This window comes from Manacus candei, unplaced genomic scaffold (assembly GCF_025592945.1).
Source record: "Manacus candei isolate 608988 ecotype Guabito, Panama unplaced genomic scaffold, ASM2559294v1 h1tg000005l, whole genome shotgun sequence".
NCBI lineage: Eukaryota > Metazoa > Chordata > Aves > Passeriformes > Pipridae > Manacus > Manacus candei.
Window position 1 is genome coordinate 12,968,618 of NW_026138053.1, and position 20,658 is coordinate 12,989,275.

At 43.0% G+C, this 20,658-nt stretch overlaps 2 protein-coding genes across 6 annotated transcripts in view; one reads left to right on the forward strand and one right to left on the reverse strand.

Annotated features, from left to right (window-relative positions):
* Window positions 1–683: 683 nt before the first annotated feature.
* LOC127477909 (uncharacterized) lies at window positions 684–1,509 on the reverse strand. Its single transcript, XM_051802993.1, has 2 exons — window positions 1,128–1,509; window positions 684–1,008 (listed from the first exon to the last, which is right to left on the reverse strand). The coding sequence occupies exons 1-2, from the start codon at window positions 1,507–1,509 to the stop codon at window positions 875–877; spliced, it is 516 nt and encodes a 171-aa protein (XP_051658953.1). The 3' UTR covers window positions 684–874.
* Window positions 1,454–20,658, forward strand: part of LRRC8D (leucine rich repeat containing 8 VRAC subunit D) — a 51,864-nt gene continuing 32,659 nt past the window's right edge. For 2 of the 5 annotated variants that reach the window (XM_051802412.1, XM_051802423.1), the window contains exons 1-2: window positions 1,454–1,630; window positions 12,921–13,060. Coding sequence is in view for 1 of the 5 variants with exons in the window: in XM_051802392.1 (XP_051658352.1) it covers window positions 18,993–19,011 (19 nt within the window). In the remaining 4 variants the exon portion in view is untranslated. Of the gene's footprint in view, window positions 1,631–12,920; window positions 13,061–18,220; window positions 19,012–20,658 lie in introns of those variants that run through there. The other 3 variants (XM_051802402.1, XM_051802392.1, XM_051802462.1) reach the window with 3 other exon arrangements.

Sequence of the window (20,658 nt, forward strand, 5' to 3'; positions counted from 1 at the left end):
CTTGAATTTCTCTGCCAGCTGCCTTTGAGTCAGGATTTCCCAGCCAGCAGCTCTTGTTATTATCTGTTTTCACTTGCCTTGATGTTTACCAGATTGGACTGCTTTTATCTCTGTAAACCCTCCCTCACTGTGGAGCCCCAGGATTACACACCCTATGTGTCTTGGCCACTGGGTCAGAGCAGAAGTAAATAAATAGATAATAAATTCACCTTATTGAAGAAACAGTGAGGTCTAAAATGCTGGCCAAAAATAACGTAAGTGATGATGATCTCAGGGAAGAAAATAACCAAAAGGCCAAATGAAGATATTAAAAATCAAAGCTGAAAATAATTGACAGCTCATTAGACTAAATTTGAGCTCTGCTAAAATTCTTCACCAGATGAAAACTCTGGTATGAAAATAGTGCTGAACAGCTGAGAGCAGGACAAGCTGGCCTGATTTTCTCTGGTCTCAGAAGTGAATTGCTGCTAAGAAGTGCTTTTATTTGTAACCTTAGATACGTCTAACAGTCATTTAGAGTGGAAGGTCTGATTAAAAATGCATCTAAAATTATAAAGAGGAGATTCTCAATCTTTAAAGGGCCATAAAACTATTCTGAACAAGCACCAAAGGATCAGTTCTCATCTCCTCCAGTTCCTAGAAATCATGGTAAGGAAATAAAATTTGGAAAACATGAGTTTTATTTTTTTTTTTTAATTCCATTCTTGGTCAAGACCAGTGTAGTTTCAAACATAATAGATTACATCCAGTTCTAGTTAAAAAGGTCTGGTCAGTTGTCGGGTCAGTGTTCCACAAGTACTTCAGGATATCGGTGGGTTTTTTTCAGTTAAAGGAGGAAAAAAGTTTCTAATGGATTTTGAGGTGAGGATCAGGGTCAGTTCGGCTTCTTCCTCAGCCCGCTGTGTTCAGCCTCTGGAGCCGCCGGGGAGGAATCCGTCCCTGCAATCCCAGCGGTGCCGCCCCCCGCCCGGGCTAACACCGCCTTCGACTTTCTGGTTCCCTCAAGGGCTCAAGGCAGACACAAGAAAATTAACTTTTTTCTCCCCCCAGGTAATATTTTAGTAATTAAACCGCGCAATTTCAACTTGTCGCTGTTTTATTCACCTCACGCACTAGGTTTCATTTACCTGCACAACGAAAACAAACGCCTGGCTTTGCCACCAGGCGCTGTCGCTCCCGTTGCGCCCCGCGGACACCTCCCGGCGTCCCCGCACGGGGACTCGCCCCCCGCTCGCCCCGTCCCTGGGGGCGCGGGGCCCGCGGCCACCTGAGCGCGGCGGCTGCGTGGGGGGCGAGCGGCGGGCGGGGCCGGCCCGGCCCGGCCCTCACATGCGCGGCGCCGCGGGAGCCATTGGCCGCCGCTCGCCCGCCCGGCCCCGCCGCCGCCGGCAGCCGGTGCTGTCCGCTCGCCGAGCCATGCGGGTGCGCGTTGCAGGGCGCTGGTAGGAGCTGCCCGGAGCCCAGCCCGCCCCGCCGCCCCCTGCTCTGCCCGCCCGCCGCCGCCCGCATGGCAGCGCCGCGGCAGTGACCGCGCGGAGAAGGTCTGCGCGCCCGCCGTGCGCACGGCTCGGCTCGGCTCGGCTCGGCCGGGCGGCTCTCGGGGTCCGCAGCCCGCGGAGCCGTCCCTGAGGTGAGGCGGGCGCGGGGGGCGGGCGGGCGGGCAGGCGGCGGAGGGGCCGCGGGGAGGGGGCGGCATCGACACCCGCACCGCTCCCTCCCCGCGCTTTCCGTCACGCTTCTGTTTTCCTTTTTTCCTTTTTTTTTTTTTTTTTTTTTTTTTTTTCCCTGCGTGCAGACCGGCCTGGGCTGGTTCGCTGGTGTTGCTGCCAGCGCCGGTGTAGCTCAGGGGCGCAGCTGCCGGTGGGACGCCGAGGGGCGGCTGCGGCTCGTCGCGGTGCTTCCCGCGGGATGCGCATCCACGCAGGACGTGCCCGCATGTGCGGGGGGCGAGTGGCGACAGCGGGGCCGGCCCGGCTGCGGGTCTGGGAGTACAGCGTGCTGCTGGGGAATGTGGCTGGAACAGCGAGCCCCTTTCGAGACCATTGGGGTGGGATCCGACCCGTGTGGGGGCCGCCAGCTGTGCGGCTTTTGTGTGGGGTCAGCTGTGCTTGGTGTTGCAGCACACGCAGATTAAACGGCCCAAGCCAGTCAATAAAGCACATCTTCAGGACAAAACCAGCCCTTCTCAGATAGCCATCTCTGTTTCGTTGAGGCGCGTCTCCTCCCTTCCCCCTGCTCCCCAGTACGTGGCGATACCGACTCCTGCTCCTTTAGGATCCCTGAGCCTGGCACAACAGCTCCTGTCTTGCAGCCTCCATTTCTCCCCCGTCCCCGTTACAAGTGCTGCCAGTGCTCTTAAACAAATACGAATTCAGGCGCAGAAGGCTTGTGACTTGCCCAGCATCCTTTAGGGAAGCTGGTCTGCGGTCACTGGGGGGATGCAGGCTCTACGTGTACTGTACGCCAGCAGCCCGTGGCAGTTTCTCATCTGGACGCTCCCAGTGTGTAAGAGCCATGAGGTAGGTTACTCAGACTTGAAAATGGAGGACGGTAGTGGTAACCAGCCTGTTGTTTGGTGGAATAAGTCTTAGCAGTACTTCCTGTAATGGTGGTGCTGAAAGTGATGTTTACTTGACTTAGCTGCTGGTGCAGAGAGCACTTTGGGGTACCTGCTACTTATAAGTCAGTTACAGCTTTACAAAACCCCCAAAACTAGAGAAGCATATTGGGTTTTTTCAGCATTATGCCTGTCAGCCATGATAGAAAAGGATCATCTTTTCTGCCTCTAAAACTGAAGGTGGGGAATGGCTGTGCCCCCTTGTTCGTGAGAGAGGGCTTAATTTGCAGAAACAATGCTGAGATTTTAAACCCACAGCTCTGAGCTATCAAAAAAGCACTCTCTTCCCAGATGGTGTAGCTAAGTACCTTTCTCTGTGTTGGTTTATTTTCTTCCTTTTTTATTTCTGTTTTGTTTTGTTTGTTGTTTTTATTGGTGGTAGTGGTTTTTTTTCCCCTCCCCTCTTCCTGCAGGCAAAGGAAACCCCCTTTCTTCAAACTTAGGGTAAAGATTGGTATTATAGAAGGTTAGTGTTGTGTTATTGGCTCTTGATTGTCAAATTAATTCACCAAGTCTTACTCAGAGGCCAGGATCCTATTCATTCTTTGTGCCTTACGATTCCCTGTAAGCCTTTTATTGTTAGTTGAAACTGATTTATGAGGTCCTGACCCAGGAATATGCTGCCATGGCTATATTTTCTTTACTATACGCAATTTTCTCCTGTGTCTCTAGGCAAGCATTGCATTTATAGTATACTCATACTTCTTATAGTAAACCTGTATCTTGCCTAGTGTGAAAAAACACTTGTCTGTTTTTTGCTGTGTGTTGCACATAATAGCAGGGAATAATAAATAGATGCTGTTATTTGCAATTGTGATTACTTTGATGCAAAGATTCAAAGTTTACGATTGCTAGGTGAGATAATGTGAGGAGAGGAGCAGCATTAAGCTGTCATTTGTTTTGTAAGATCCAGGTATGCACAATAGATATCCATCCCAGTCCTGACATCCTTGAGGGGACAGTAATCTGTCCAGTGTGTTCAGACCTGGAGAAAGAATTCTAAAGCAGCAGTACCAGCAACGGAGAAAGTCTGCACGCTGCCGTCACAGGAAGGTAATTATTAATAGGACCCAACCTGTATAATAACAATGCAAAGAGAGTGAAAGCACTCGGGAAAGATTAACTAGTGTACATTGCACTGACGCATAGTTATACACATGAAATATCGTTCTTGTAATCCAGTTTTTGCTTAGCCCTGTGTGCCTGTTGCCTCAGACAAGCCTCGTTCTCTTGTGTAGCAATACATAAGTGGTGCTACAGGGGTATGACAACTGTGCCTCCTATGTATGGACACTTTTCATGACTGCGTGCTTGGATAGGGAGGAAGCACTTGCAGCTGTGTGTGTTGTGGCTTGGTGCAGTTTGTTAGAAGTGACTGTATTGAAATTTCCTACATTGAAGTTGGTTCTTTTAAATTCTCTAGGTCTTCCCATTCCTTCTGTGTATTGAGGTCCCATTCAAAGTCTGCTAAAGCCAGTGGGAGTAAGTGGCTTTTGAATCAGGCCCTGTATGACTGCCTGAGTTTCTTTCCCCCGGTGTGTTTTCTTATAGCACCAGCTGCTGTGTCAGGTCCTGCTTTTGTGGTGTACTTGTGAGTTGGCTTGGGATGCCTTACCGGCAGAGTGCTGACTCAGCACATCAGCCCAGGGTCTCCCTTTGCACCTCTAAGAGCTAGAGAAGTGTTTTGATACAGGTACATGAATACTGTGATCACTGAGGATGAATTTGCGTTCTGAGGCTTAAAGCATTTTATCAGTGTGTAGCTGTTCACGGCTGTTTTGCTGAGAAGTTGCTTGAGTCACAAATGGAGGAACATGATAGAACTCAGTAAACAAGTTTCTCAACTGAGTGGAAAAAAAAAAGGGAGTTTCAGAGTTAGTATTTTACAAAATAATGAACTCTGAAGGTTTTTAATTTCCTTTCAAAAAAGCAGTCTTTATCTTCCAATTAATTCATAAAGTTGCTGTAGATCCCTAAATATTCATAAAACACAATTAACAGTATTTATGTTATACTGAAATGTTACATATAATAACATGAAGTGTAAAGAACAAAACATGTCAGTTTCTGCTGCTTAAATTTCTCCATTTCTTGCTAGCATTGAAATGAGGCTGCACAGTTCTCCTTTTGTTTTCTTTTTTTTTCTTTCTGTTTTATTTACTAATTTATGTCTCTTGGTGGTGGGAAGATTATATCCTAGCCAACATAAAAATAAAAAGCTATTGATGATTTAAGAAACACGGAAATATTTTTCCGCAGAAACCTTACATTTATATAAAGACTTGTCTGTGCTTTTGCATAACTGACATTTTAAACATTTTTTTTTTCATAACGAGCAGTGAAAAGTCTGTGGACTTCACCATGCAGAGACTTATGTCCATGCTTAGTTTTCCACATATATATAGTTTCATGGGTACACACACATGCATAAGGTTGCAGTAAAGTTGTTTGATCTTGAAAGTGTTTATTGTTGGCCGTGATGTTGAGGTGCTGTGGGCCTACACAGGGCTGAGATATGAAGAAGGTTGTTTGTGAAATACAGTTTTCTAGCAGTTAGCAGCATTATATTTTGTAGAAGAGATTGTAATTAGTATTTCAAAGTTATTCTGTACCTCTCACCTTGAGAACACTTTGAGCTATATTTTTTAAAAGTTTGACTTGCTTGCATTGGGGATGGGTTTGGCTCAAGATCTTTTGGTCTGAGCGAATTGAATGCAATTTTCTTTTAACTGTATAATAAAGAATAGGTACTGATTGCTTGCCAAATGATTTTTCCCCTCAGAGATTCCAAACAAATTTAGGACATAACAAAGCCAGTATTTCTAGTGTTTAACTTCTTGAGAATCATCTTGGGTTTGGCATGTTAAAAAGAAAAGTGCGTCACAAGTCAAGTTGGCACTCACTAATACCATCAGTAGTACTAATTTCCACATTGTTAATTTGAACTGACACTGCTTCAATCTTTCTCTCACCGCAAATTTATTTAATTAAAAGAATTGAAGCTCTTTTCACTTATTTCTGTGTTGCTTTCAGTTGTATTTTTCCAGTCTTGCAAGAACAGGTTCCTCTCCTCCTTCAGGAGATGGATAGGAAGAGAAGCTAAAAGACATTCATGTAGCAGCTGCCAGAGTGTTCAGGGAGATATCTTTGGAAGGAGAAAGTTTGTTTTCTTGGAATCAAGCCAGCAAAATGCCACTTTTGCCCAACACTTGGAAGAAAGCAGTAGCATGGGAAGAAAGTATGGCTGCACCAAGGAGTCATTTGTTGGAACCATTTAAGAAGAAACACCTTCATTTTTCTTCTTCCTCCTCTTCAAGTATAAATCAGGATACAAAAACACATTGTTCGTGTAGCCTCAAAACCAATTTTCCTTCTTTCCCCTTGAGCTCTTTCCTCGGAAGTGATTTGTCCTGAGATTGAAGTAGTTGTGATATTCAAGACTTGAGAAGCAATCATGGTGTGAAATACAGCCACCCTTAGAGGCAGAGGAAAGATAGTTGTTGCTGAGATTTTTTCTTTTCAGAGAGTCTTTTTTAGTTGAAGGTAACTCGGATTAAGAAGCAGAAAAAAATAACCCGGCTGAAAGCATGTGGCAATCAGTAGTGGGTGAGGATAGTATTTGCCTTTATTCATCGTGGTCTTCCATTTTGTATTGCGTGATCAATAGAAGAAGAAATGATCTGGTTCTTGTGATCTGCCTTGCTTCTTGTTAGTGTTAAAAAAAAACACCTCTGTGTATATGGTCTTTTTGTCAAAAGTTAGTCATCTCAGGTGTTCTGTCTTATGAAGGTCTCCTTTGAAGACCACAAAGTTGCAATGGAAGATTTCTCAGACCCAAGGGGTGGGCATAACAGATCATCAGATGCTGTTGTTACCTTTTTCCAATCAAATATCTCTTCAAACTGTTTGCTGTGCATATAAATGTGAAAAAAAAAATTGCACAATTCCCTAACTGGAGTTTTAAAATCTCTCTGTTCACTTGCTCAGGATTTTTCTGTCTAAGTCACATCTCCTGATGATTTCCACTGAATGATTAGACCGTGGATGAGGCCAACTAAATACAGATGTCTGTTGCTTTATTAGATGTCTCACCTGTGACACTCACATGGAGCTTATAAATACAATGAGACCATCTACTGGAGACCAGTGATACTCTAGATGAACCCTGTCCCTGGATTCATTATGTAAAGATACACAGAGAAAGGAAAAAGCCAAACATGAAGGCTCTTTGTAGCCCTTGTGATAAAGCAGGCTCCTACCTGTCCCCATGTAACCTGATGGCTACAAAGCCTCAGCCAAGATGTAGGGTTGTCTTTTTTTCCTCCTTTGAACTTCATTCTTTACAAGTCAGCACTGAGACAAGTTTCTCTATAAAAGGTATTCCTGATTGCCCTTGAGTCCTACAGAAGCCAGGGCTGCCACACCTCTAGTGTTTTCAGGTCTGGCCAGTGCCACAGATACCAACATGATTGCTAGAAACAATGGGGTTTTTTATGTGGACTTTGTTTGAAGCACTTTAGTCTTGCTGTTGTGATTTTTCCAACCTGGGATTATAGCTCTAAGAAGACAATTGTGTATGTGTATATGAATATGAGTTTGAATATTTGTTCTTCAGCTGTTGCAGGATAGGAAGGAAAGGAAACTTACACCCTTTCAGCTGGTGTGACAAGTTGTATAAAAAACACTGATGCCTGCAATTACTCTAGTACAGGCTTGCTGAAGCTGTGTGTGCTAGAGATGGATATATTTTGATATGTGCACATAGAAAGTTGATTTTTTTCATATTTTCTCAATAAAATGTACGGTTCGTTGTTTGTCTCAAATACACTGATTAAATAATCAAGCTTATACAACACTGATTTGTTAATCATTTAAAATGACCTTTCAGTTCAAAAGCTTCCTCTGCTAATATTAATATTTTATACAGAAGTGTTATGTAATAGACATTTTGTTGCCTTTGCAGTCCTGCACAGAGGAACACATTGTTAAGCTGATGTCATTTGGATTGTTCAGTATAAATTTGTTCACTAAACCAATGCAAATGTCAGTGAATAATTAAAAAAGAAGTCCATACTGAATATTTGTAAATGGTAGTTTGTGTACAGATCATGGAAGGGGAGGGTAGGAATTACTTTGGTCTGACAGTGTTTGCATTGAAACTTGAGTGAGAAGTGTTAGAGGTAGCTTGCTTTGTTTCCAAGCACCACTATGGTTACACACTTTCCACATGCATTAGCAATTGCCTTCATCAAAGATGCTCAGAGGAACCAGACTTCACGGTTAATCTGACTGGTGTTTAAAAATACAAACTGAGAAGTCTACGTACAGGGTTCCTCTCAATGGCTGCCATCCAGAAACTTTTATGTACTTGTTTTCTGACTAATTAAATTAAGAAATAAAGCGTAATGTACCTAGCTTAGAAGAGGAACTAACAAAAGGGAAATGAAACTTTGCACTTGAGTTTTTAAAGTAATGTTTGCCATTTTATAACCCTTAGTAAATTTCTTCACAGTTTTACCTCCTTGGCAAGGGAAGACTGGCTTGATAGTTCTGCTCCTCTCCTTTCCTATCCTGACAACAAATCTGTAGGCTCTGCAAAAAAGGAAGCAGAGGAATGCGGAGACATAAATGCTTGTTGGTGCTGCAGAAAATGTGAGTTTAATCAGTGCTGGTGTTCCAATGGAAAGTAGATAAGAAAGTATCTAACAGAAGAATAATAGAGGAAAAGTGGCTCTTGGAAAAAGGAGTGGACTGAGTGAGAGACAAAATAGTATAAATAATAAATCAGGAAGATGAAAAATACACTGGTTTGGACAAGATTCTATTTCCAGTGTTTAAAATCTGTGTTTACACTATGTTTATTTTTAATGTAAGTTGATTTAGGATGTACCTAGATTTAAAGGTGAATTTAAGAGTGTCTTTATTGTCATTGATCAGTTTAACCCAACCAGATTTTAAAGAAAGAAACGCTAGGGCCAGAGTTACAGGAGAACAAAGATAGTAAAGCCTGAAAATAAAAACATGAGAGGCATGCAAAAATACAAAAGAAAATAGTAACAGTGTGGCAAAGAAAAGGAGATAATAAAATTGTTGAGGTAAATGTGAGAAAATGTAAAAATCATAAAGCATGAGGTTCTGTATACTGTTCTGCACGTGGAAGGTGTATGAACTCTGTTTGTTTGACTGAGAGCGTCTCATCCTAGAAACGCCGCTTTCATGCTCAGAGTGGAATGGCCAAGTTCTCCCAGTTTGCACTCAGTTTGAAAGCCCGTTGCAAAATAATGCAGACCCCTGTGTTCATTACAGCAAATGTGATGGGTACCTAAAGCTTATGGGTTGAATTGGTATAAGCCTGGTTTTGACTTTCGGTGCCTGATTTGTATTGTAAAATTGTGGTCTGTCCATGTGACAGTGGCCCAGAGCAGCCTGGGCACAACCAGCGTGCAGCTGGTCAGTGCAAGGAGCAGAGTGCTGCTCCTCTGCTCTTTTGTGAATGAAGAGAGGATGACGGCCTTCTACACTCTGATAGCTGCTGATTTCTGTCACCTCATCCGTGTTAAGACCTCTTCAGTGTCTCATTATTTACCTGCCTGCTGTCTGAACTTGTAAGATCTTAGATCTGGCTTGCTGTCTGCTAAAGAATGTAATACCAGAGCTACCAGCAGCAGCCCCTTCTCTTATTGCCTGTGGGTCAAACACCAAGTTATGTGTAGAAGTTTTGCTTCCTTGACCAGCAAGGTTTGATTTGTTGATGTCTTGGTTACATTCCTGCCTTCTGCAGCAGAAGAGAGGAAGCAGGGAGAAGTTTGCACACAGCTCCTGAAGAGGAGGTGGCTGCAAAGAGAAGGAAGGAATTACGGGGAGCTCCTGAAATAGAGGGGGTGTTGGGTGTCATGTGAAAAGCTGCAGTGAGGCTGTAGAGTGGGCAATGAACTCGGCAGATCTTGTAGGCTCCTCTGGAGTAGGAGCAATGCCTAAGGTGCTTTCCAAAGGGACTGTAGTTTCAAGACCAGCTGGAGCAAATTTGAGCTTGTGCTACTGTTGAAAGTGGAAGTTCAGCTTTGGGCAAGACACTTCTCGCAGGCACACACCAGGGGAGAGAGTGGGAATGTTAAGTACCAGGGTGGCCACAGATCAGCTTCAGCTGACTGCAAAACTTCACTCAGAGATAGCAACAAAATCTGACATTTATCTGGTTAGGTTACTTTTGACAATACTTCTACAGTAGATTTCTGTGCTGAGGTTTTTCTTCTCTCTTGATGGCATGACACTTTTCCTGTGTGGTGGTTTGTTGTTTTTCTTATGGAGTAGCAAAGGAGGAAGATGGTGTTTTAACTGAAGTGATTGTCAAATGTCTGCTGTTGTCTAGGTATTTGGAGATACATGTAGAATACTCAATTGTGCTGAAATTAAACCTCTAATGACTGGAACTGCTTCACTTATTTAATTAGCTGAGGTTGTTTTTGTTTTTTCCCCCCCAAATCTCTACTTCTCCAAAATGCTGTGATTTCCATTCTTCTTCTTTCTTTACAGAATTCATAATAATTTGCTCTAAGTGCATGGTTTGTTTTTTTTCACTCTGTTAGCAATGATTGTTTCTCTGTTAAATGCAATCCCTGTTAAATGCATCAGAAGTATTGTTTTCCTTAGTGGAAAAGATGTTTGATCAAGTGACTGTACAAATGAAGGCAGCCTCATGTAGGCTACAGTATATAGGACGTGGCATTTGGAGGTTGCACGTGTTAGGCCTGAAGTGCCAAGTGCCTGGCTGTGATTCAGATAAAACTGGCACTGGTTTATGCCAACACCCCAGTGTGAATGGGGTTTAAGTCTTTCCCTATACTGTAGGGCCCTGAAAGAAAAGTATTGAAGGGAACGAGTGCCAAAGGGTACTAGGTTTAAATAAGGAGCACATGTATCACTCCTCTTTTATCTCCTTCATACCCACTGTTCCACATACTGACTAGACCAGTGTGTGTTTTTGTGTATTCTTGTATCAGAGCAGAGGTTCCCGTAAGAAAGATATTGCTTTGTTTTAATAAATTGAGGGAGAGGGAGGTGAAAGAAGTAGCATAAAGTGAGAATATGTCAAATGGGATTGGGAACAAAATCCATGAGAATTTTTGTGGCAAGAATTGTGGGGGAGACTCCCTCACTGGTCTTGGCTAGGATTTATGTAAGAATTTCTGCTTTAGGCTGGTTTTTGGTTTGGTTTTTGTTTTGTTTTGTTTTGTTTTAGACCAAAATTTTATAAGTGTTTTGTCATTTATTTCCCTCCATCTCCACCAGGTGTGATCCATCCCGTGTGCTCAGCCTACTCTGGGAGGGGAAGGGTGGTAGTGTTGGACCTCAGCAGTCTTTCAGATTGTGACTCCTCTTGAAGACAAGCTGTCCTGTTCGTCCATGCCTTACCAAGTGTGATGGTGGTGCTGTTTAGCCTCTCCTGACACCTTTTCTTAATGCTGATACATTGTCAAAAAACACGGCCCTCCTACTTTGGAAGTGGGAATGCCTTTGACTTGTTTTCAGAAACTGTTTGTTGCCTTTGGGGTGGCTGCTGAGGAGGGACTGGAAGGTGTAGTCAGCTTTGTTTAGGCCCTTACTAGGTAGGTCTCTGACCTTGTGAAAAAAAAAGCTGTAGGAAAAGGCAAGGTGAATGGCCCTGTGGCTATGAGAGCATAAGTAACATCCAGAGGTCTGTTCTGAAGCTGACTTGCAACGGACTGGAAATTATCTAGTCACAGCTTTTTTCCTCCAAGTATTTAAAAACCAACAGTCTCTGAAAACTCCAGTTTTGGTCATGAATGCTGCATAAAGGGATTTACTTCTCCTGAGACCACTTGACCACCCCGACCCTTTTGAAGAAGAAAATTCTATAAGAGGCATATTTTATTTGAGGATTTGACAGTATCTTCCCCATCCTGGGTCTCCACTGCTAAGAAGAAACCTGGAACAGCAGGTTCCTGCTGACCTTTAAAATGCTCTCAGTGGAAAGCCTGACACGGGGTTTGTTCCTGTGCGCTTCTAAGTGCCAATGGGTGCCAGCCCTGAAAAAGCTTCAGAAAAAATTTAAGAGTGAGATGTGTGTGGAGGAGGTTGGTTTTTGTTATTTGCTGCAGTGATTAGGGAGCAGCTCGGGTGGGTGAGTGCACTGCACTTGGTGCTGGGCGCAGACCTGCGCTCTGCTGCGGCTGCTGCTGGGCTGGGGGCTGAAGCAGGGGATGCAGCTGGTTGTCCCTGCCTTTGAGCCTTGGCTGTGGAGCATCCTCCACACTGGGGGCTGCCTCTGTACCTGTACCGTGTACCTGGGGCTTGCTAGCCTTGCAGTGAGCACCTGCTGTGCTTGTGTTTGCACCCTGGCACAGCGTGCTGTGATTGGCGGTGCTTGGAAGGCCTTGGGGTGCAGCCAGGGCAGGAGAGACACAAGAAGGGCAGCAAGGCAGCTGGCTGTGCACCGAGAGTCCTGTAGCATCCTGCCTGTTGCTAGGGGACTCGTTTTGGATATGGAGCAGATTTGGTTTACATAGCAGCTTTCCCTGTGTTTGTTGATTGGAGGCAATTACTGTAAAATACTTGATTTATAACAAGGTGTACTTAATAAGCAACAAACTAAAATAAATATTCATGAATTACCTGCTGGAGGCTGGCTGTTCATTTTGCTGAGTTGTCACTTTCCATCTGCGGGCTCTGCAGAGCTCTGGAGCCTCTGGATGTCTGGAGGTGGAGGCAGCCATGCTGGGTCTTGGCTGGTGGAAGTTTTGGGCTGAAGAGGGAGGGGCAGAATTCCATTCCTTTTCTGTTTTGTTCACCCTGGAGGATAGAGGTGTTTTCCTGAGGTTTTTCCAAGCAGCTCATTGACTCAAGATGGTCTGCTTGCCTGACGTGCTGCTGTAATGCAGCACTTCAAGTGTGATCAAAGTGGTTGTGTGTAGCACATACAGGGTGCAGCTACCACATCATTGGGTTCGGGTCTGGCTTTTGTGGTGGTATAGGGAAGTGATGATGTAGAAATAGCAGTGTTCTTGGTTAAGTTAGGATAAGCCGATATGTTTGAGAAAATATGTGGGAAATGACAAATTGCTGGTTTGGGATCTATGCTCTTCAAGAACAGGACAACTCATTTAGAGTAGTTCTGAAATTATTAAAATAGGGATGTGTTAAGTCTTCCCCAGAGATGAAGTGCTGTCAGCAGAAGTATGACTAACATTCGCTTCTGTGTTGCAGAATGGCATTCTTCTGACACCCTGCTACCATAAATACTTTATCTGGCCAGTTTTACTAACAGCAGTTTGTTTTTATACAGGAAGAGTCTCTGGTGCTTGTCAAAATGAGAGAGTGACCTTCAGAGCCTGGCTTGGTATTCCTGTCACTGGAGCCTTCAGGAGCCAGCACTCAGCCCAGCTGAAGCCAGAGGAGGAAGGTGGAGAAGCACAGCCTGATCAGGTACTGAGCTAGTAATGGCAAAAGTTGTCTGATGCCAAGCTGAAGTTATGGATGATCATTAGTTATAAAAATAGTTCCTTAAAGGTCTTGCTAACGTGTGATGCAATAGTGGCCCAGTAAGGACAACCACATCATCTGTGGGCCTAGCATGGGTGCATATTATACGTCCGAGTTCTGTAACAGATCTGAGGTAAACATAAAGAAATGTTTTCTGGGGTATTTGATTTACACATCTAATGTGCAGTACACCTCAGTACGTGTTTGCAAACACCTATTTTTAGGCTTCATGTGAGTTGGAAAGAATGGACTAGGAATGCTCTTAAAAAATGTTTGAATGTTGAAGAGCAATTGAGGGGGAAGACTTTTTTTCCTCAGCTTTATTCTTTCTTCTAGTAGGGAGACTTAAGCGCCAGCTTTTGAGGAGCACAATGTTATGTGGGAACCATGGAGCACAGAGAGATATCAGCCCTGATGGGTTTTAGACAGAACTGACTGTCAGCTTGCTAACAGTGTTTTTATTTGTTGAGATTTCTATAACTGTCCATGGAAATTGGTATTTATTCTTGCATTCATATCTTTCATATTGTCATACTTGAGAAGATTTAGTTTGGCTCATCTTGTATGAAGACAGAGAAGTTAAAGGTTTTGATTTATTGTATTTGATTTGTTTTTGTGTTTTTTTTTTTTTCTTATGTAACTTTATCTTCCAGTTTATATGGAGCTTCTGCTCTGAGGACCATGTTCTGAAGATATTTTGCATATTTTTATGTACCCTTAGAAATCCCTTAAGAACCGGGTTACTGCTTATGTGGACTTGGGTTGGCAGTGGCATGCAATTCACTTTTAGAGGGAAGAATTCTTTGAAGAGTTAGTATTTCTTTACCTTGAGTGATACTTTCTCTCCAGAAATACCAGCATCTGTGCTTAGACTGTCTGAATTTATTAGTCACATTTTTGTTATTTTTTTATTTACTGGCCCAAGTGGAAGCAGTGAGGATTTGTTTAAATAGTCTGTTAAGAAAATTATTCCTAATGTTCTAGTGGTAATTTCCATCTCTATCTGACTATATCTTTCTTTGTGTGGTTAAAAAAAGGGAGTCTTTTTCTAGCAGGCATTGGGAATACTTCACTTTTTTTTTTTTTTTTGTCTTGGGAAATAAGAACCAGCATTTATTTGATTCAACAACCAGCTTCCTGCTTCCCAAGGAAGAGATAGTGGCTCATTTGCCTGCAAACATCCCTCCTGTGGAGAGTCTTTGTTGGGGAGTTAGAGGAAAGCTAGCAGCTACTAGTGAAATAGCTGCATAGCAGGATGAAGAGGGATTATTGAAGCATTACTAGGAAATTCATGGCTGTGTGCAAGACCTTATGTACTCTACAGACAAGCTGACCTAAATTCTGCAGCCAGGCCTTACTGGTTTCTGTGTTGATGTGATGTGGCGGGCTGGATAACCTGCTGCAGATCTGGGGTTTAAAAAAACAAAGGGAGGGAGTACAAAAAAGACTGATATTTGAGTGGAAACACAGACAAGCACATCTTTAGAAGTGTACTGAATCTGTCTTAAATTTTCTTGTTGTTTTCTAACCTCCACTTCTCTATTCTTAGTATTGAGTACTTCTCATGTAGTCAGGATGAGTCTGTATTATAAGGATGCTCATTAGGAAGAGTGGAAAAGTTGTTTACTGGATGGAGAATACATGGATGATTTTGCTTATAAGAGGCTTTTACAGATGGTTTGGAGTTGAGGTAGGTTTTAGCAAAGAAATGGTGCTAAGCATCTTATCAGTAGTGAAATAGTTAACACAACTGACACTTTATCTCTTGGGGGGAATAGCATTAGTATCTACTTGACATAAATGGAATGGCTTACACTTATGTTTTCAGGCAACGTTTGTTTCTCAAGATTATACATTACACAAAACATGAGACAAAAATCCAAATAGAAAACAAAATGTCACCTCTATCAAAGTAAAGTTGGTCAGTCTGACCTGCTGCAGTGTTTTCTTGCTGTTACTTCTTGTAGAAGTGTTGTGACTTTGCAGTTTAGTTTCTGCTGGCACTAACGTGGTGTGATGGCAGTTACTGCTTCCTCTCTTCTTCTGCAGATGTAAGCTCGATTGATGCAATGCTCTCCTTTGCTTTCACACTTCCCACCTGCATGCTTTCATTACCTGATCTCACCACTTCCTCCAGAGGTGCCTCTATGGGTACAAGAGGAATTTTTTAGCTGGTGCTGCTTAAACCAGGTCCTGTGAAAGAAACTTACACAGGCAGAAACATTTTGCAGCCACTAGAAGGGCTTCTGCAGTAGGGTTTTTGCTGGCATAGTTGGGAAGCAAGAAAAAAATATTGGCTGATACAGTTAAATGAACAAAATGTTAAAGTATGGCTAGGGGCTTTCCTGTGCTAGTGTTCTGGTCTGGTTACTGTGATGGAGTGTGTGTGTATATTTGTGTCTGAAAACCTCTTTTTGTGGGAGCATAAGCTTTAAGCTCTTTTGAATTTTTTTAGAGGAATTTCTGCAGCTGCAGCATCCTCAAGTGCCAGGGGAAACAGTGATATCCTAAAACATTGCTGACTTATTTTAGATCATGTTTCGCTTGATGTGCTTTTGATTTGTTTTAAGAACAACTTGTTTGTATAAGCTATTTGTTTACTATATGCACATAATAAGCAGCAGTGCTGACCCTTCTTCTGGAAGCAGGAATGAAGGGACCCAAGGAAGGGTGGATTTGCTTAGTTATTTTGTGTCCTGCCTTAATGGCATTCTGGCATGTAATTCCTCCGTGCGATATAAGAGGTAGGCAAATCTGATGGATTTAATTGCTGTATATCAGCTCTCCTTGAGTTAATGACGGAAATATATTGTTACCAAAGTCAATATTAGGAGGTAACCTGTCAGCTTGCTCTGATCTGTTCATGGAGTGAGTGCCAGGTGTAGCTTGTGCTGATGGTCCTTTGTATTTTGTGTGTTTAAGCTGTGTGAGCTTGTGGCACAGGGTGAGACCTGGTGTAACTCACTTATGAAAATCAATTTTTGACAATGGCTACCAAAGGGCAGACAAAAGGTGGATATCCTGAAGAGCCGTGTGTTTTAAAGTGTCCCCCAGCTCCTGGGCTGGGGTGTGAAGGTTCCAGATGTGTTCAAAGGGTAGACCTTCCTTGGTGTTTATGCACAGATAACTTCTAATCCAATACTGAGGCATGCTCCTGCCGTGTTTAGGGGCTCCCTGCAGCTCTGCCTGCTCACATATCGACTTGTGCTGATGCTGCTGTCAGACGTGGTTGGCAAAGGGCTCACAAGGGCTGAGGGAGGGAGGGCAGGGCTGCCCCTCACAGGCTCCATCCATCTCTCCAACCAACACAATGTCTGCTGTGTGCCATAAGGGAGCCAGAAGACTCTCCAGGGACTGTGACCAGCAGAGGAAGCACCAAGTGCTGTCCCTGTTGCCCCACTTCCAGGAGCAGGTATGGTGAGGGGAGTGGAGGGCAAGGGCTGTTTCCCCTCTGTGTGTCTTCAAAATCAGAAGCAGAAATTAGAAGTTTATTAACTGACAAATAAATTAAATTGATTTGAATTTCCTCCAAAATGATAAACTGCTTTTTGCTTGCAACAGTGTATTGCCAAGGCCACCTCAAGGCAAAAGCAACGTTTTCCTTAGGTGTAGATATAGATGTCATTTTGACTGCTTCTTTGCAATGAAAAGAACTTTTGTGTATCTTGCTCCAGTGTTACAATTTTCATGTCAGGTTATCTTTTCTTTCTTCCTGCCCTCCCAGTAGAATTTTCAATGTTATCCTTAGTTACAGAAACTGGAAAATAGCCCTACTTTGATGTCCTTTTCAGTGTTTTTGCTCTCATATTTCTTTGCCTAGACAGGAGAGTCGTCCATTACTGATAGCAAAAGACAGTCCCCACAGCCATGTGTCAGTGAGCTGAGCTGCTTCCAGCCAGCTTGTCCTTCTGCGAGCCTGAACCCCGCCTGGCCGCGGGCGGCGGCACCAGCGCGGGGGAGGAAGGAGACGGCGCTCACGGGTGTTTGTCGGCGAACTTGCTGTTGCAGAGAAAAATCTGAGCAGGGTCAAAAGGCAGCAGTGCTCTCTTCAAACCTTCAGTGGAGTAATGCCTTGTTGCCTGTTTTCATGTTATAGACCTGTTTCCTACTGGATGTGTATCAAGTTCGGTAGGCAGCAGTAATCTTAGCCGTGTGTTTTGACACAATATGATGTTGTTTTGAAATATCTGCCTGCTCTCAGTTATTGTCTGGAATCTGAGGAGGTGTCTTTTGGATAGATGGGAAGAGATTCATCACATTGCTCCCTCCAGCTTCATCCACTGTCTTTGGTAGGTGGTATTCTCTTGGATAAGGGAGCACCATCACAGAGTGCATGCTCTCTTGGAGGCTGACTATGAACACTGGAGCCCTAAATCAGCATGGTGAGGTTCAGCATCAAAGAGTAAGGTCTGTCTGTCCTTCTCTGTACCTAATTTGTTTTCAGAGAGAGGTGAAACACTTCCAACAACTGAGAAACCACAGAAGAGATTGGGCTGGGGAAAAGTTGGCCTTTCCAACACCTAACAAGTTGTCTAGTAATGCTGTATTTGCACTTGATGGTAAAAAGGACATACTGTAAGATATTGGTGACATTATTGCCTGGCACCTCAGACAGTAACAATGGGGGAGAGAGATTTGCAAGGGAAAAAAATGAACAAACTGTTCTTTGTTGCTCAATTATTTTAGTGCTGCTGTGGTTTGGCTGTAGTATTGTGTTACTCTGTCCACAACTTTTCGTGGGCCTCTTTTAGAAAAATTTTAAATTTAAATAAATAATACATTTCTCTAGTTTTATTTATTATTTCACGTCCTAGAATATGCTTGCAGTTATAATAACATTCCACTGCCTCCAGTGACTGGATATATAAAATTCTGGCATTTGTTGCAGCAGTGTTGAGCAATGAACTCCAAACTTTGTGCTTATCTGACTATGCATTTCATGCATTTTGGTCAGTGTATTATTGGAAACATGGAATGGTCTTCTGTGCATAATTAGAATTGTTTTAATCAATAAGGCATAAGTCTCTTTTCCATTCCATTAACTCTTATGTTCTGCAGGAGCCGGGAAAAAAAATGATTTTTTTTTTCTGCTTATAAACCGATTCTGCTACCTTTTGAAATAAAATGTTTTTTTCAGGCAGACTGCAAAATAATTTTTATGGGCAGTTCAAGTAATTATGTAAGGAATTTAGTGATTGTTAACATTACTGATGTTTGAAACGCTGGGAGGGGAATAAAATTCCATGAGAAGAAATTTTGTAAAAAAAGGAAAACCCTGTACAGCCCCTTCCCTCCTACGCCATCATGTGCTGTTTTGAAGTTCTGCGGTAGTTAGGAGAGCACTGCCCAGGTTTGGGTTTTTTCTGTTTCAGTCTTTCCGATGGAGGAAGCATTGTGGTTTGAGGCTTTAGAGGCAAAGCTCAACTGCCATCCCACCCCCCCAACCAGATTGCTGTTGGCACCAGAGCTGCACTCTGGGGTCCAGCTGTTCAGTTTGCAGTTGGATGTGGCAGCCCCACATGCTTTGCCTTTCTGGCAGGTTGTATGTTGTGGTGACTTGCTGCCTCCCGTGATGCTGGGCTGGGATGCTGGTAGTGCTGCCAAAGGTTGGGAGCAAGCAGGCATTCCTGTGGCATGGATGAGATGGAGAGGGCTGTTGAAATAAGGGTGTTAGATGGGTTTTTCTTTAGATGCAAGAAGGAATGGGCTGTGATAGAACTAGGCAATCCCCTGTCAAGACACCACCTTTTGGTTAATGAGTAATGGCTGTTTTTTCCCAAGTCTCTGTGCTCCCTAGTCCCTGGGCAGCAGCTAATTGGTGGTGACTTGCAGTCAAGTCCACAGGAATGCCAGTTTTTCCCTTTCAGCTGAGGGAATGGGATGGGAAGCTGCAGGTAAGCTCTGCAGGATCTGGATGAATATTTGGGAAGACAGAGGTGGGCGGTGATGAAGCAGGGAGGTATGAGAAGGGAGAGCATGGAGCATAAAGCACAACTAATCTTATAGGAGTATATTGGCCTACTCCTCTGGATTGTGCTGTCCTGGTATGTGTGTTTAGACTGAAATAATATGTGATAACTGGCTGTTAACTTGTTAAAATAATCAGGTTGCCAAGAACTCCATTATCTTGTTAAGCTTCATTTCAGATTTATTGCATATTTTTTCATCTTTAATGGAGCTAATTCAAGGTATGCAAACCCTGCTGTAGTTCCACTCCCTGCAGCTTATGTAAATTTTCTTTGCATTTGGTTTTGCACCCCTGCTCTGTCTCATTTAGGATTCAGTCTGAAGGCAACAACTGGGAAACTTTCTTTCACTAAAAGAGTATGTCTAGGATATAGGGGATGGGAAAAGGAGAATTGGAGCTCTCATCCATAAATATTTACCAAATTTTGTTTCAATATCCACTTCTGTCTTTCTTAGAATAGTTGGAGCTATGCCAACCTAAAAAGCCCCAAACCTGCTTTGCTTTGACTTTTAGCTAGATCCTTATGTGTAATACTCTAATGAGGGGCAGAGCTACATCTGTTTTCCTTTTCTGTTGGATAGCACTTACATACATTGGTAGTGGAACTTGGGTGATTTTTTTTTATTTTTTTTTGCAGTGTCATTGAGTTTCTTTTGCTTGTGTGGGTTGTTCAAATAGCTGTGGGAAGATGAATGCTTGAAATAGAAAAATATGATGAGGCAAGGGCTGTCAAGTATTATGCATCAGTTCTGTACTTTGCATGCTGAGGCCCTGACCTACTTGAGGCCTCTAGGTACTTCTGCAGTGTAAGTGTTTAGCAATGATAAACTGCAATGTCTGGCAGAGGGATTCAGTGTGCAAGAAGGACACCTGAAAAAACAACCTTTAATCCTTTCCCTGAAATGAGCTGGTTTCAAGGTTTCTGTTCTTTCAGAGGAGTTGGACAGGGTGCTTCCATTCAGAGTATGCTGGTATGATATTCAGTGGTCAGCACCTTAATACTTGTCAACAAAGTAATATTGATAGAGCTGAGTTACTGGACTTTTTTTTTCTGTGCGTGTGTGCTGCATTAATTCTTTGACTGTATATATTTTTTTCCTCTCAGAAGTAATCAATATACCATGAAAAGCCCTAGTCACCAATAACATCTGTAAACAGCAAAAAAGGGCAGACAACCAGAAAGCCCCCAGATAGTCCCTAAACAATAACAACAAAATGAGCTATAGTGTAGTTGAGGAGAGAGCTGCTTGTAGCCAAGGGTACTTGCTAAGAGGAATGGGTTATGAAAGCCCACAATTTATCTTTGATTTTTGAGTGAAAGCAAATATAGTTGTGTTCTCCAAATAAATGCTTGGTGTAGTCATAGTACTTATTGTTCCATATGATATTAAATGGCTTATTAATAGTAATAGCTTCACAGCTTGTCACAAAGCCTTGAATTTTATTCTTGGCTTTCTAGATAGTCTGATTACAGATGATGGAACTTGACAGGCTGAAAGGGTCATGGCATTTTAGAAAAAGTTTCTGTAAGAAAATATCTCAAGGACCTTATAGAATTGGAGGTGTCCCCAAG